Source organism: Botryllus schlosseri, chromosome 10, assembly GCF_051294905.1.
Source record: "Botryllus schlosseri isolate E-star chromosome 10, Bs_hap1, whole genome shotgun sequence".
NCBI lineage: Eukaryota > Metazoa > Chordata > Ascidiacea > Stolidobranchia > Styelidae > Botryllus > Botryllus schlosseri.
The window spans coordinates 14098341-14116133 of record NC_137245.1 but is presented as its reverse complement, the minus strand read 5'-3'; the positions used below and the strand labels follow the sequence as shown (position 1 = coordinate 14116133).

Below are 17793 nucleotides of genomic sequence, written 5' to 3'. Positions count from 1 at the left end.
TATGGATTGTGCTTGATTAGCACTTGATAGTTTCAGAGGAATTTGCGTGCTGTTCTTTCTTGATAGGATGCCCTAAAGGCATTCATAGATTAATTACAGCCTGCAGCTTGATGCAGGCAAAGATCGATGGGGTCTGTAATGTCAACCGCATCTGTTTCGTTAGATTTTGGGAAGTGTAATTACTATCGATTTATAAACCTGGTGATGTGATGCAAGGCTCACAGTGCAGAGTGTTCCAATATAACATGCCATGCAAGAATATGTGTGTAAATATTCTGATCTGTGGCTATTTGCAAAAATCTGGAGAGGATGTCAATGAAATTTTACATTGATCAACTCTTAATTCTCATATCTTTCTGTACATCTAAAATGACTTTGGCTCCAGCTCCCATAGAAAAATGTTCATGCATGGATGATGGAATAGGCATATGGGCATACAGCACCAATTGCCCAATTCAAATGTACAGGAGACTTGGTAATGTTATTTTGATCAATGACCTCATTCATCCAAATTGAAATCATGAACCTTCTACAGAAAACCTAGACTATATATCCTTAACATTGATATTGCTTATATTTCCCAGTTTGCTCAGCTTGGAGGTTCCTAATGTGAAGCTAGACAAGTGCAATTAGGAAGCAAATAGAATCAACCTATGCCCATTGCCCATGAATCAGAACTACAGGTTATGCATGACCCTGTAACTCTCAATTTCAGTTTGCTGCAAATAGCCAGAAGCTCATGTTAATGAAGTCTCGGTGTTTATAATTTGCTTCTATTCTCAGTTATTTCAGTCTGTCGTGATTTGTGTGACTTCGAAAGTTTCCCACCCACATTCTGGAATTGAAATATCTCGGTAGATCAGTACTTGTTTTCGCGTCTTAGATAGTAGTATTTTTCTTATGCAACTATGCTTTGTCTTACAGGTCATGAAAATCAGCCGTATTCATCTATGTTGAAATTAATTGATCGCAAAATGTATATGATTCCGGTACATTACTTTAGCTACTTGTTAAGTGGGTGGGCTTATTTATTGTCCCCTTGCTTCTATGCTTACTTCAAGAAATTGTCATACACCAATATTTTGGAAAGGATGATGATGAGGTTATAGAGTGCCACAATGTAGGACGGTTAGAACTACTATTTCCTCACGTGCGTAATTTAATGCATGCAGCTGAAGACGTGAGCGTTTGAGTTGACAGCTTGTGTGATGTGGAGAGGAGGCGGGGATAATGGCATGTCAGCATTGTCACAGTTAGTGTGTCAATATTGACCGCGGTTTTGCGTTAGTGTGATTATCAATATTGCTGCACATGTATGCTGGCAAGCTGAAATGTTTTCACAGTTCTCTTGATCAGCGTTATAGGCTGGTAATTGATTTGAAGCGATCGGCACAGGTAAATACTTCGTCTTGAACCAAGTGCTGTGGCAGGATGGCATTAACTGCAATGCTCTGATGAATATACTTCGATTTGGGCAGTTTTAAAGCAGCTTACTTGTATACTGTGTTGCTATATCATTGGGGCCCTGGAAAATCACATTGAAGCTACTCTTCTGTCTTGTACTGTTAGCTGTGTTGTGTCTAAGTGAGATATATATATGTCTTGTGATAATCAGTCTGGAATTAGACTACTTTATCCATTTCCTTATTTTCGTTTGTGCTCATTCAAGTCATACTATTCCACTGAACTGTGAATGTCAAGTAATCATTGAATTGAATTGGGCATGGCAGCTGATAGCTAGGAGCTTATGCGACGTTTCATTAATCATTCCGATATTACAATGATCGTAATGAAAGCTGCATACTGATTACTTGGTTAGTGGTAATTGTGGAGTGGATGGCGTGAAAGTATGTTGATATTTGCGTTGACTTGCCTTTGTATTCTTGTGACGTATTCTGGCATGGTTCTCTTTACATTTGTTATTATTTCTCTTGTACTTTGTGGAGAGGTAAATTCCTTAGATCTTTAGAATTAAACTATTGTCAACATATAATGGTAGAGCTTTTGTGATTTTAGAAGTCTATTGTCCAAGACCAATTGGGAATTATTCTGTTGATAGTTGCAGATATAATAGGAACCATCAGAGCATCAAGTTCATATGTCATTTTCTCGATTTACCGGTAGATCAAAGATGTCCAGTTGTAGTTTGCTGGTTTGCGGCGTTGAAGTGTTTGATGGGGCGCTATTGCATCACATGATTGCGCAAGGCATATTTGAAGAGTTCAGTGGATTCTAATACCCTCCAATGTGGCCTATTTTGTTTGTTGAAAGAGAGATATCCGGCAACTTTGCAATATTTGACTTGCATGAAGTGCGGTACTTACCCTTTCTTATCTAAAGCCGGCAAATTGTCATCTTTGAGGATGCTGTGTGACACGTTGGTGTGTACTTTTTCAATTCTCACCTTATCCGTTGCTGAATTTTGTTGGGTGTATGATGGTAATTCAGCGCTGTGGTGGTCTCGACCAAAACAATTAGGAGTTGCTTGTCTTGCCGATACTTCTGAGAATCCTTGTACTGACTGGTTTGGAAGTATATTTTGGAAGGGAGTCGTCATGTTTCCAATTCCGTTGTTATCTTTGTGTGGGCTGATAGATGTGTGTGGAACTGCTTATTTTCATGCAGTGTGTTCTGGGTAGCTATGGTGTTTGATTTTGCTGTGATATGGGATGAACAAGGTCTGTTATATACTATATAATAAAACATTCATTTTTTATTTTGTCTCAGCCCTAGACGTAATTGCAAGCCAATAGTGCAAGTTGTGGTTAATGTATCTTATTCTATTTAGTTTTTTCCGTAGATAGCTGAAATACTTAAAATTCCATTTTTGCCACGCAATCCTTCAGTTAGTGTTCGGTAACGTCATCTGCCATTCTAAAATAGGCTATTTGTAACCTCACCTTTAGCTGCAATCGGTCATGTGATAGTTTGCAGATAGCATGCCTTTACCTGGTACTTTTCGGAGTAATTCGTCATGTTCGCTGTGTTTGTTGTGCTACCATGTTGTTTATATGTGCTTGAAGTTGGGAAGTCTTCATGTTAGGCGAGTGTCATCAGGTGATCGTTAAATTAGTAAAACAGTAGACACTTGAACACTTGGAAACTAGTACTGTTTTCAGTATGTAGAAAGAACATATTTTTAGTTGTATAGAATGATAGTTTCACTCCATGAATTTTGTAGTAGGATAGGACTGACTGAGTTATATCGGCTTAAAAATTGGCATGTCTTCCAATCCAAACCTTGATTATTAACTGATCTGTAAAGTTTGCTGGGTTTTAAATGCCTTTTTGGTATCCACTCGAGTAATCGTGTGGAAATTTGATTTGTTATAGTTATGTTTTGCTGGTTAGCTTATATGCTTACCATTTGTATGTGTATGCAGTTTGGGATATCCGCAACACAATGCTCTCCCAAGTGTGTTTGGCGTTGGCATTGTTCGTTTCAATTTCCGTTGCGCTTATGAAAAGGCCACATCAATAGATTTGTTTCAATTTCTGTCAATTCCTTTAAACTGCAATCAATATCATTGCTATGTTAGATTAAAACTATGTTAGGCCTGGTGGACACATCAATATAATATGTCTATTTTATTCTTTGAACTTTCCACTAGCCTGGATTCTGTCACATTGGTATTCTATCTATCTTGTAATAAGTTATAGTTCATAGATATTATGAATAGAATTCTGAAATTGTGTTTCTTATAAAGACCGTTTATATGATGAAGTCCATTGTCATTTTGTGTCTTTCCATTGATTCAAGTGCTACGGTATGTATTATAATCGAGTGCTACGATATGTATTATAATCAAGTGCTTGTAGTCTCGCTCAATTTAGACTTATAAATCCTGTTCGACCATTCTAACTATGGTGATACCGGGAAGTTGATTCTATGCTTGGTGTTGGTATGTGTCTTGAAAATGAACTATTATTAATGCTACAGGAATCCAATCAATGGTACTTAGTTTCAACTTCATCCTCGTCAACATGCTTTTTAAATTCTGTGGTCACAATTGAAAATTTAGGCTTGCCATAGCACGATATTTCCCTCACAGTAACATGTTGGAACTGCTATATGCAATCTTTACCATAAAAATGAATTACTATAACAATAATCTACAGGTTCCAATTACTTCGCGTTCAAACCATCCAGCATCAGTGACTCTTGTACACAGTTCTTCAGTGACTAGAGTCACTAGACGAAGTAGAGAGTAGGTAATCTTAAATGGTCCGCACAATGATTTGTAAATCTCATCTTGCCCTTTGGCTGAAACGGTTGGCCACCCCTGCTCTACTTGCACTAATTGTCAAAGGATTTGTTCCATGAATGCTACTTCCACAATATTCGAAGACCGATTTTCTACTTTTGTATATAGGCCCTACTGGCGGTACGAGATATTCAGAAGCTGTACTGTATATCCTATTCTGCGTATTGTAAGTAGTTGAGAACTAGCAAGTAGAAACAAATAAAGTTTTAAGGCAAGCCACTTTTACAAGGTTTCGGAATGTTTTCAAAAGTTTTCGACTGCTTGCGGAATAGCTAGCACCTTTACTTTTAACCGCATTCACCATAGCTGGGACAGATCTATGTGGCTAGTGGCCTCCTTGCATCTGACACTAATATATGGCATAAAAAGATCTTGGTCAGGAATATTTACTACAGGGAACTGTTTGTTTTCGATTTTATTTTCCGCGAAGTCATTTGATACGCCGTTGCGTTATTAATATCCCGTCGCATTGTGAACTCTGATACATTCAAGTGAACAGTGTCGTCAGCAGACCTACAGAATATGGCATTGTACCTATTCACGGTGTGCCGTACGTCAACAGATTTTATCAACAGAAATTTATGGAGGCCTATCAAAAGAAGACATGGTCAAATTACAGAGTCTTTTGTTAATCGCGAGGGATTGCAATTTCTATCTGTATTGTGCTGGCCAGACAAAAACACTAGTTAGATGAGATCTCTCAGCAATGCGTAGTGGTGGTGTAGGGGCTGGGACAGAATGGTAGGGGCTGTGTGTTTGCATTGTTTGTCGCTGTACGTCGGGTTTTGTACTATTGCTTATTGATTGGCTTATTGCAATCTCATTTGGTTTCATCTCCAGTATTGATCTTTCAAGCTGTGTCGCAGTTTGTCAAGTGTTATATAGAAGGTAGTTGACATCACCAGATATTCACAGAAATTACGTTTCTGTCGACTTTTCATGAGTTATTGCTTCCTAGTCATTATGGTGACTTTATTGCAGGTCTTATTGGTTATTGCTGCTTATTTCGACTCATGGTGACGTAATGATTAGCTGTCTGTCAGCAATTTGTGGCTACTGACAACCGCTATTCCCAATGTTAGGAGTTGATGAGCCCTGAAACTTAGAGGAGCTCGTTTCTGATATGATTATTGCATCTCGTGTCTCAGAAACGAAGTTCAAAATTGTGTGCTGACATCGAGAGTTGTGAAATGTCACGTGTCTCACACTATTTGGCTTTGGACATTCCTAAGATACTTCTAACCTCAAACGATCTTTGTGCTTTTCGTGTAAGAGCGTTATTTGGAAATAACCGCGCACAGTTTCTTTCTGTTTCATTCAGTTTCTGATACGTGCTCTCAATTCAGAAACATGCTATTGAGAAATTTTACTTCCGTCGACATCGTTGGATATAGGCTATTTGTGGCTGCAAGCAATATATTAGTTAAGACAATTTAACCACGAACCAGCATCATGGATATCATTCAATGACTCGTTGGTCACCATTGTATACATGTAAGGTGCTATACATACTTATAACCTTTCAAGTAAGTGTAGGACTACATGCCTGTATGCTATAGTGCTTTTCATTTGTCAATCCTGATATGTAACTACTTGTCTATCTATTGCTATGTACATTCGATGCATTCATCTTGAGCATTTAAAGGTGTTTACTGTTGCCATCACCAGGCGATCAATTGAAGTTGATAGTAATTTTGTCATATTTATATTATATTAACAAAATTTACTGAAGCCTTGAAGCAGCGGTCTCTCTTGCTTGCTGTCCACTACACTTAAGATGGACAAGGACATTGTGACAGTCTATTCCTAATCACCGCTAACACATCTACTGTGTGCAACGTATAATAAATAGACTTTTATGGATTCGTTCTGTAATTTAGGTTTTGTTCCGGTTTCTAAATCAGATATTTGACTGTCCGGATATGTGGTTGATGCGAAAAATTATGTTGCAGGTTGTAGTATATTGACAAGTGATAAATCACTGGCGTGTGTCAATTCCTTGTTTTAGGATCTCAACTAGTCCGGGTCAGTATTCATACACATCACATTGAATGGTTCCGACCCATAGTCTTATCTCAATCTGTAGGCTACCCTTTCTTGTCTGCTTCCGACAAATTAGATATATCATCACAATCTTCCACATTGGAGGCCGTTGAAATAGTGCTTCAATGCAGCTGTAAAATATTTATCAATAATTGATATGCTTTGTGAATAATATGTTCATTTTGAGACATCTGCTTGCTCATTCCCTGAATGCAGTAAGAGAGGTGTCACACTCATTTGCGACACGAATTCAAATGAGGACAGTAGCAGCTGCTGTTGATGAATTGAGTGAGATTTGTGCTGCAGATTTGACAGTTTGATTTTCAGATATGGAAAGCTTAGGCTATCTACATATCACAAAATAGGTATTGTTGAGGAACCCGTGATCTTGCGATAGATTACAGGCTTACTCAGACATTCTTTGGTTGTCGATAGTACTTAAGATTTATATTCTTAATGGAGTGAATGTTATGTAAATACTACTGATATCAAACTATGATAAATACGTACCTCACTTTTTTATGATACTGTTTTTTTTCTAAGCAACTGTTGAATGATGCCGTGGTCCATTTCGTGACAAATACTCTCTGCGGGGTAGGATTCACAACTTGAATGTGTTATGATGTTTGTTTGAATGTGCGAGCCAGGTATTCATATTCAAATTTAACAACCTCTATGAATTGAATGTAGCACCGTTAGTTCACCACCGAATAGAGAGTCCTCTGAAAATCATCTGTTAAAATGCTTTGTAAGTGTGCAGATGGGAATCTTGGCAAATTAGTTTGTATCTGTCCAGGTGACTGCAATTTTGTAGACGTAAAAATTTTCTGTTGATAGGTTTGAGTTGGATATGTGAATGTCGGGTAGTCGGTAATATTTGCTCTGTGCTAGTTACTAAACTAATGCACATCGGCATGCAGATTGTACAGTTAGCAATTGCTGTCTTCTGATAATACATTGGAGTTGATCATATAAATAAATTTTCATCCGGAGATCCGGTAGAGTGCATTTCCGTTGGTTACAGTTTTGTCTCATCAAAAATTTATGCTGGTGTTCCAGACGAAAAACGGTAGTCTGGCAGTTGTAATTTTATTAGACTTGCTTTACAACGATCCTTAAACTATTTCTCCCACAGATCAGGATAAATGCACTTTTGAGATGTAGCATATCGCAACAAAATGCTTACATCACCAGCAGGATAAACCTATTTATGCATGCTATCCAGCATCAATAGACCGTGTATTTCATTGAACTTGACAACAATTTGTCTTGGTTTCATGAAATCCATTACTATCGAGATATCACTGATTCTTTCATCTAACCTCTACACTACAAGTCTCAATCAAATGTCGTTGATGAATCCTTATGCTCAAATATTTTTCGATATTTTTTATGAAGCATTGACTTCTGTAAGTTTTATAGGATCGCTGTGTAGGGTATTTAAAGTAGATGATATTTTATCCTTAATACACAAGGTTATTTTACACCTTATATCCGTTTCTGCTGTCATTGGTACCTCGTTATGTAAACTTTGTGGTATCGGCTTGTAACTTCTTTAATGTACTCACTCAAACGGCCATAACTTTTGAAATGAAATGAAAGTATTATAAATTCCAATGTTTTCTTTTCTCCTCACAGTTTAAACATCCAAAACAATAATGTCGACATTGTCGACAACAGGATTTGAGTGATAGCCTCCATTTAAGTCAGTTGGGATCTTGGTCGAAAGATGCCTGTTTTCGGAATGTAGGTAGGCACAACTGTAGCAACAGGTCGTGCACAGGGTAAAGTTATTTTGTTTGTTCTTCGACTAAATCATTGACAGGCGATCACACCTTGTTTCTGCAATTTCTGGAATATTCAGATATCAAGAAGCATGAGAGTGTACTCTCTGTTACAGTGGTTCCCAACCTTTTGATGGTAGAAGCTCAAATTTAAAAAATCCCGTGACCCAACGCTAAATTTGGTATTCTGACCAGCAACAAAAAGTTCAGCACCTTCACAACCGACGGAAAAAAGGTAGACGACCTTAGGTTGAAAACTGATTATGTACCGCAATATACGTTATCGGCAATTTTGTGCAGCTTGACGGGCTCAATTTAAGATACGTTCGCAAGCTATCAAAAGTAAGGTAAATCAATCAATTGCAGAAACTTAGTGTATGGCTCAAAATACATGTTTACAATAACGTCGATTATTGTGTTTTTCCAGGATTATTTAGGCCTAAATGAATTGAAATTATAATTGGGAGGCACAATGTCTGCTTTGCATCCGTCCGATCTGGAAGAGGACGCCAGGGATGGTGTCGCGGGCGAGTTGTTTGCCCAGGGCAGCGAATTCTTGACTCTCGACCCTTTGGACGTACTCGGCAGCGACAGCGTGTCCATGGTCAGCCAGGACACATTCGAGAATAACAAACTGGCCGCAAAGACTTTGCCAGAACGCAGCGCAATGACCGTCGACGCAGACGCTAAAGACGTGTCGGCGATTAATTCCGAGGTGAACAGCCCGAGAGAGACTGTGAGCCCTACGGCTAGTTCACCGTTTAGCGCGATGGAATCGGATGGTGAAGGCGTTGAAACAGGGCAAGACGACGCTAACTTATCGTGCGCCGGGGATCAGAGTTTTAATCGAGGGAAGGGCTATTTCGGTGCGTCGACACCGCTATACACGACCACGCCTTGTGCGTCTTCGAGCTGCTGCGATGAGGATTACGACACCTCGGGCAGTCGTAAAAAACGCAGAAAGACCCGAAGAGACATGCAGCATTTTCAGCACGGTTTCTCTGTGTCTGTGGTGCCCGCTTCGAAGCAAGCGGCGCAGGACTGGCCCCAGGACAGCGAGACATCTCCGTTCAGCCCGCCGACGTGCCCGAAGGGCTTGAGCTTTGCGTTTGCGTCGCAGAACGGACGCAGGGCTTCTGGCGGCGGGAATAACCCGGGCGGCAATGCGATGGCGGATGAGTTTCCCCACGAAAACGCTAAGCGCACGAGAAAATGCACGGAACAAGGAGACGAGGAGATGGCGAATATAAAACAGGAGCCGCCTTGTGGCATGGACACCACAGCCGCGGTGCAAATCGCTACCGTGGCGAAACGTGGCTCGAAAGCGTCTACTCAAGACGCGCAGGTTTCTGGCGAAGAAGAACAGCTGCTGCACAAACAGTACCCGCGCAAAAGCGGATCCTATGAGTTGCACATTATCACGCAGCCCGAGCATCAACACAGGGCGAGGTATCTCACCGAGGGCAGCCGCGGTCCGGTGAAAGACGAGACTCAGACCGGGTTTCCCAAAGTCCAGCTTTTGGGGTACAACAAGCCGGTGACGTTGCAGGTTTTTGTCGCTACCGACGCTGGTAAAATTAAACCGCACGGGTTTTATCAAGCGTGTCGCGTGACGGGTCGTAACACTAGCGCTTGCGAGGAGACAGAAATCGAAGGCACCAAGGTCATCGAGATTCCGTTCAAGCAAGAGGACGGATCTATGATTCTAAGCGTAGACTGTGTCGGGATATTGAAGCTGCGGAACACGGATGTTGAAGTGCGCACCGGTTTACGAAATCAAAAGCGCAATCAGAGCGTGAGACTCGTGTTTCGCGTTGTCCTGAACACCAACACCGGCCCGGCGGTCGTACTGCAGGCGGCCTCCACCCGAATCAGCTGCACACAGCCGCTGGGCCAGCCCGAGATCACAAAGAAAAGCATCGACCGGTGCTCGGTCGAAGGCGGAACTGAGATGTTTATTATTGGTAAAAATTTCCATAGGGGCACCAAGGTAGTGTACCAGGACCCGGAAGAGCCAGACAACAGGCAGTGGTCCGCCGAGGGTGAAATAGAGAAGGACACTTTTCACCAGTATCATATGGTGGTCCGCGTGCCGCCGTACCACGACTTGAACATTGCCAAACCTGTCAACGTGCAGCTGATCGTCGAGTTTCAGGATAAAAAGTGCGAGCCGCATAGTTTTACGTACACGCCAAGGCCAAAGTGTCCTGGGCCGGCGAAAGAAGAGGCAAAACCGGCCGTGTCTCAAGCGTCGTCGGACGCGAATATCGAGACCGCTTTGAACTTGCTGGACGGCCCGATTGATAAGAAATTTCTGGTGGCTTTGTTTTCAAAACTGCTGACGAATAGTCAAGGGGAAGGGCAAAACGCGGGTGACACTTCGGACGTAAAAGACGCGCGGCTAATTTCTAATCCGCAATCTCTCCTGAACGCGGTGTTCCTCGGAAACCAGGGTGCGAAAAGCGTAGGCCAAGTCGCTAATCCCAGTCCTGTGTCGCCGCCGAGCACTATGCTGGCCGGGATATCTGTCCAGACGCAACCGATTGTGGCAAACTCGTTTATAGGTAACGCACAGCTGCAGGTGGCTCAGACTTTTGCGTCCGGCCATCAAACTGTCATCCCTGGCAACGGAATGAAATTGATAAAAAGCGAAGACATAGCTTCTGAGAATCCGGCATTTTCAGCCTCTGGCGTTCCAGTTCAGTCACTCCCCGCACTAATACAGGGCCGGCCATTGTCTGCAGCGACTGCGTCCGTAGCGCAAACAGCGGCTGAGAATGCGGCATGTTCCACAATGGTCATAAGTACTGTCTCGGGACAGACCTCGCAGGACCCGTGTTACAACTCATTCATGACGTCTCAAGCTGGATTAGCGGCACCCGTTAACAACGGCGTGTCGGTCTTTTCCATAAGCGGTCAACACCAGACTGGCGTTGCCGACATACGCAAAACGCAGGGCCAGCCTACCGTCAACGCTTTCATTAACGCTCCCCAAACTCATCAGAATGTCGGAGTTGGCAATGTCTCTTTCGGAGCAAATGCGGGCGGTATGCAAAGTTTTCCGGTCGCAAATTTTCAAGTCGTGACACCCGTTAACCAAGGACAGCAAGGCGCCGCTACGATGCCGAGCGCGGGCCACGCGCCTGCTAATCAGTATCCGCAAATTTATTCTCAAGGCCCAGGGCAGATTACGGTGCACAACAGCGCGCAGATTTCTGCACAGTCTAACGTGCTGCAGCAGCCTACTTTCACTTTTCAGAACGCGACCCCAATTGTCAGCACCGTAGTTCAAAACCTGCAGACTCAGCCCGAGCCTGTCTTGGCTACCGGCGTTATCAATTCAGGACAGGCGTTCGGCAATCAGGTGCGTTTCACGATCGGTGTGGCGGACATGAACGTCACGCAACAATCTATGGCGGTTGATCAACAGACCGCAACCGACACAAACCAGCAACAGCCGTTCACGCTGGTCACGCGCGGCTTTTCCGCGGGTAACATCCAACAGCCTTTTGCGACAGACTCTAAACAACAGCAGGCCATGCTATCTTTTGCGACGTCTGTTTCAAGCTCTGCGTCACACGCCAACTCTCCTTTTGTTGTGGCCGCACCGAACCAGGTTTATCAACAGGTCAACGCGCAAACTCAGCCTTCCACAGCGCCAATGGCACATCAAGCCAACGCGATTTTTCAAAACCAGTTTACTGCACAGGCGCAGCACGCTGACTTACATGGCGCTGGCACTTTGTTGGTGGACTCTAACGGTAAGCGATTGCACACAGAGCAGTTCGGCGGATTACAAAACACGATTCATCACACCACGATGAGCACGCTAAACACGCAGTCAGAGCAGCAAGCAGCCGCTGTACAACCGATGGACGGTGTGCTCACCCAAAACTCCAACGAGAATGTCGGCAGTGACGTCATGCTGCAAGACCAGCATATGCAGGCAGCTATCATGCGTCAGCCTGTCCCGATGGCTACGGAACCCAGCCCGCCGTCCGTGGGGTCAGACGTCTCATCGCCGCACAGCGATAACCTACAGCCTGCTGGCTTCGCGACGAGCGGTCACAGTTTTCAAACTTCGCCACCGGCGGAAGCCCCCATGCACGTGGAGCCTGTAGTCAACCAGCAGTCTATGGAGCTGGAGCAGTCGAACCCGAATTATCAGATACAGCAGCAGCAGTATTTTCAGGGGAGCCAGAGCGCGCCGATGCATAGTAACAGCAGTTTCACGAATCAGGTGAATTTCAATGCGGGCCCCGTCATTACCAGTAGCAACTCGACGGGCGTCACAATTCACGCTTTCAGTGGGCAGCAACAAACATCTCAAGGCTCGGGTCAAGGTGCCAGTCTACAACGCGACGTGGTGGCAGGAAATTTCATGCAGACCATTCAGGACACTACACAAATTGGTGGTCAAGCCCAACATTTTCACACCAACCCCATTGCGAACGAAGGCCAAAATTTTCAAACTAATCCGATGTCAAATGAAAATAAAAATTTTCAAGTCAACCCTATGGTGAACGAAACCCAGAATTTTCAAGCCAGCCCAATTTCGAATGAAGGCAGAAATTTACAAGTCACTCCAATGGCAAACGAAGCGCAGAGTTTTCAAGCCAATCCCATGGTGAACGAAATCCAGAATTTTCAAGCCAACCCAATTAAGAATGAAGGTAGAAATTTCCAAGTCACTCCAATGGCGAACGAAGCGCAGAATTTTCAAGCCAATCCCATTGTGAACGAAGCCAAGAATTTTCAAGCTAACCCCGTTGCGAACGAGGGTCGAAATTTTCAAGCCAACCCGATGGCAAACGAGTCGCAGAATTTTCAGTCCAATCCAGTGGCGAATGAGTCGCAGAATTTTCAAGCCAATCCTTTGGCCAACGCTCGGTCCAGTAACAATTTAGAAGGCTTCCAACAGAACTTACAGCAGCAGATGGCCAACACGACTACGAACTTCCAAGTTAATCCGACTGGGAACAGCCCGAACGCGAACCCGGTCAATAACAGCCAACCCTTTCAGGCAATGCAGGCTCAAAACATGAATATTTCCGCCAACTTGCAAGGCAACGCCGTCAATATGGGTCAGCAACAGTTACCGGCGATGCATCAAGGCAACGGCAATATTAAGGTTTCAGTGGTTGGTGTCGATAACTTCCAATCGCACACCATTGTTAACGTGACGCCTACACAACCGCAGGCCAAGACTGTCACCAGCCCTGGAACGCAATCTATGTTTCAAAGCTTACCAATGCAGAACGTAGCAATATCGGGTCAGTCGTATCAAACTGTGAATCAGCAGCATATCGACAGTTCGGGAAATCGTGAATTTGTAGAACCGCAAAATGCAGAGCAACACCTGGTTAACGGTCACCAACAGAGCGAGGCCGCTTACCCGTATAACGCAGGACACGCCGTGCAGAACCCAGCCTTGCCAGGGCAGGGACTGCACCAGGGGGCGTGCGCGAACAACACGGTCGACGGGCATCCGCGATCTCCGGACATTTACGCGATGACCCAATTGCTGCAGTCGATAAGCGGGTCGGAAAATCTGGCTTCTTTTACTGACGAGGACGTGCGGAGACATTTTCAATAGTGACGCTCGGACTCGTGGCTTTCTGCCGTCGCGAGGCTCAGGGCCCGGCGTGTTACCGGCGATTCTATCAGCGCTATAGGCAGGGTTACCATCAACATCCATCAAACTGAGAGCCAATGGTCCCGAAATTTTGATGTCTGATGACTAAAAGAAAGGTCATCTTTTTGGCCCTTCCCTCATTGCTGTCTTATCTAGTTGAAGCTTTTGATTTTATAGTCCGTGGTACTATTATGTGCTGTGATGAGCACTGAAAATAAGACAAAAGGACACAAATCGACAATAAGGACAAATCTTATATAGGCCCATAAGGATAACGTAGTTTTATACGACAATACTTTTTGAAATGAGAGAAATCTCCGAAATAAAGACGGTATGGCAACCCTGGCTATAGATTAGCGTCGGTGCGACAATGTTTATTAAATTGAGCAGGTGATGACTTGAAATGGAGTCGCAGCCTTTTAACTCTCCATAGTAGCCTAAAAATCTTACTCGGCTTCAATACAATAAGAACAAATTTAAGAGGGAAGAGATTAGTTTTAACTTCTCTTACGATTTGCATAACGCCCCTCTCCTTACTGTGATATTAGTGTCATTCCAAACGTCAAGAGCAAATTGTCTACGCACCGACGCTACCGCGGGCGCCGCTGTCTCGCAAATATACGCCGACCATTTCAATTTCGAAGCGCGCGATCTGCAATGATTGTGTTGGACGCTCTTTCGCGACCGTGCGATCTCAGTCGATATGAAGTTACGAGTCCTTTTCTTGTTTTGTTTATTGTGATTTTTAATATTGCATTTTATGATCGTAACTTTCTTCTTTCTTACGCCAAGCGCCCACTCTTTCTTGCCACCACTTCTGGTGGATTTGCAGCTCTTTTAGAACGTCGTACTGGATAGCTTCATAAGTCGCGTATCACTCTCTTGCGTGGCACTTTGTCAGCGTGATCGTTTGTAATCTTGCTTGATAAATTTGCGGAATCCGTTTGGGTGAAGTTGAGTTGGTCCAGATTTTGTTGGTGTAGGTCAAGGATTCCCTAGGGGGCCCATGAAAACAATTTTAAAATAACAATTCAAATTTACCATTTGTCCACTCCACTAAAGTGATAGATGGGCCATCAAGTTTTCAAAGGGGTCCACGGTGTGAAAAAGGATGGGGACCTCCAGGTTTTGTAGGTGGTACTGGAATTGACTGGAAGAAGCTACCTTGATACTCCAAATCACGTTGACGCAGAGAGTTGGTTGTTATCAATTTCAACGGTAATTGCTAGTAACCTGGCCAACAAAATCTCGACACCACTCACTCAAGTTCACTGAATCGCGTTCTGTTCACCAGTTTTTTTTGTTTTTTTTTCACAGGATTTACCTCTGTGTTGACTCCAACTTCCTGAATTATCGGTCTGACCACTTTTTGCCAAGCCAGGTGCTCCGTGAATATCACGTCTCTAGTTAAAGAACTTGCATAACTTATGTCAACGTTGACCAAACAAAGTTGTGCCTCTGCGGCCGTACATTTTCCGAGTCTCGGCCGAATTGTCTATCAGGTGCCCGCCCCGCTGCATTGCTTCTACTTCCGCTGATTCTTCCATGCTTTTTATTTTTTACACATATGCATTCATGTGGGCAAGATTTGTTGCAAGGTGCATTCTTGCATGCTGTGTCATCTACGTCGACGTGTTGAAATGTCGTCTACACTAGTGATCGAGCAATATTAACTTCGACCGATATGTCGTCGCTAATGGTAGTTTCCGATTGCAATGCTACAGCTCAGAATGATTTATCATCAGCTCATTGTCGACCAAGCCGGGTTTTTTAAAGAATAATCGACCGAAATTGCAAAATTTCATCGTTCAAACGTGGTGTTCGTGTCCCTTCAAGTAACACATATGCTGGCAGGGCTGATGTAGTTTTGCCGCGTACATAATTGCTAGTCTCTGTCCCCTACGTCGCGTGTCACAGTGATTCCTGACGTAAAAACGTCTGCGAAGGTGTATCGGTTGAAATTTTAATATTGGTCGATCACTATGGGTGAGGATGTCGGGTCGATTTTTAAACCACATTTGAACGTTTGGATCTATTCTTGAAAATATGAAGTCTCGTGATTTACTATTTTTACATATAAGACTCGCATCATCGAAAAACAGATTTTCTTCGAAAGCCTTGTCCTTACTACTAGTATTTTACACAAACGAAGCCTGTTTAAGAGTGGCAGACCAGACTGTCGCTCTTTGCCGGAATTACTGTTTGAATCCTTTATATCGTTCCCAACTACAGTGTTGCATGGACGCTACCCTCCTTCCTCCTATTTTTCTACGTTTCGAAATGAAAAATGGCGCTCATACTACTGTTTCAAAATTCATTCTGGTTTTAGAATGTGATACCTGTGTCGTGTGTTTCACCGTCCCATGCCCGACTCGCTGTATAGCTGTCATCAATATTTGCAGCCTTTCGAAATTGCTTTTCATTTCGGTGTAAATGTCGGTATTTCACACGACACTGGTATGTTTGGCGATGAATCTGTTATTTCATATGCATCACGTCACAGACTCTTTATTTCACCGCTGGATTTAATCTGAGCCATATTGTGTTCGTGGGATCCTATTGCGACCGTCTCGCAGTTCTCTTCTATTGATCTTTACCGCATGTCTCGAACAGACAAACGATTACTGTAGTCTCGAAAATCATGTTTTTTCATGTCGAGTAATATTCTGTTAGCGAATTGCAGATTCCTAGTTATGTGTCGCTGTGTTTTTGTCTTGGGCCAAGTTCTACGTGTTCGTTATCTGTCAGCATCGGCCATGTTTTCCCAAGCGAGTTTTCGGTTACCTTTCTGTGATATTTTCAAACTAGTCCACTGTAAGGGGGTTCGGCGGTGACGTACATTACTCGATCTGTCCGCTATGAATGTTTTATTTCCTCCAGTTTTGGCAGGATTGAGTATCACTGGTGGAATCCAAATCTGAGTCAAGTATTAGCCATCACGTGTTCGTCACTGCTACCACTTGTAAAGTCCCATACTCCGTACCATAGATATGTGAAATTATGCTATTTTTAGGCTTGTCAATGAAAATGATAGCTTGCCATGTGTCGTTTCTTGTAGTATCCTACTTAGTGTACTGCCCCAGTGATGAGCGTGCACAGATTCATTGCTTCGATAAAACCAAGCTTCATTGGTTATATTGATTTTCAGTCCCAGCAATTGAGTACATGGACCGCTGCTGGTTGACTCAGTTTTTTAGTACTCTGACCTACTCGCCCTTCCCCAGTGTTAAATGTCTGATTTTGATATCTTTTGAAGCGACACCGTTTGGGATTGAAGTTATTTTACCGGCTTTCGAGGCGCCCGTTTGCAAGTACAACTCGTCGAATATAGTATTGTATGTCTCGTTATGCTATAATGACAAGTTTTGCGCATTGTGATTTCATGAAATTTATTGTCGCTTGCGAGGGCTGAAACAGTGCTTGTCACCGGGGAGGTAGTGTCCATTAATCCGTTGAAATTGGTGCATACTAGGGAATATCCTACCAAATGTTTGATATTCTCCAAACTTGAATCCCACAAATAGCTTCCAAAATCACCTTATTCAAATTATCGATCTGGTTTGCTAACTTGATTTGAGAAGGAAATCTAATAAATCGTCTTGACTCTAGGTATGACTCCTGAAAAGCTACCGCAGCTTAATATAATCTGAAGAACACAAGTCCAATTTTTGGATGATATAGCCCATGTGCATTTGAATTGACAAGCACTGCGTCAAGTCGTTTCAATACCTTCAGCAAATGCCCTTTGCACAGAGGCTGTCGCGTTGAGGTATTGGCCGTTGTCTCATTTTTGTTGGCGCATCTTTTGGCAATGTGGTTTGCATACAAAATTTGTAATATATCTCGATTTCTATAAGCTCTCATCGATATTTTTGGGGCACGTCACGTGGTCTTGTCTGTCAATCTTCCGAGACTATTCGAGAAGTTTCCGACGTCACGATACTTGTCCGCTCTGGCATATCCCCCTGTGTTCTGTCTTTCTACTTTGTGTCGTACATACTTATTCTTGTTTTGTATATTTATCGCCCCACGGGTTATAATTGAATAATAAAAGAATAGCACAAAC

At 43.2% G+C, this 17793-nt stretch overlaps 1 protein-coding gene across 1 annotated transcript; it reads left to right on the top strand.

Annotated features, from left to right (window-relative positions):
• The first annotated feature begins 1199 nt into the window (after positions 1–1199).
• Positions 1200–17792, top strand: LOC145448911 (uncharacterized). Its single transcript, XM_080327361.1, has one exon. It carries the CDS (start codon positions 8565–8567, stop codon positions 13686–13688), a length of 5124 nt encoding a protein of 1707 aa, XP_080183487.1. The 5' UTR covers positions 1200–8564; the 3' UTR covers positions 13689–17792.
• Position 17793: the final 1 nt, after the last annotated feature.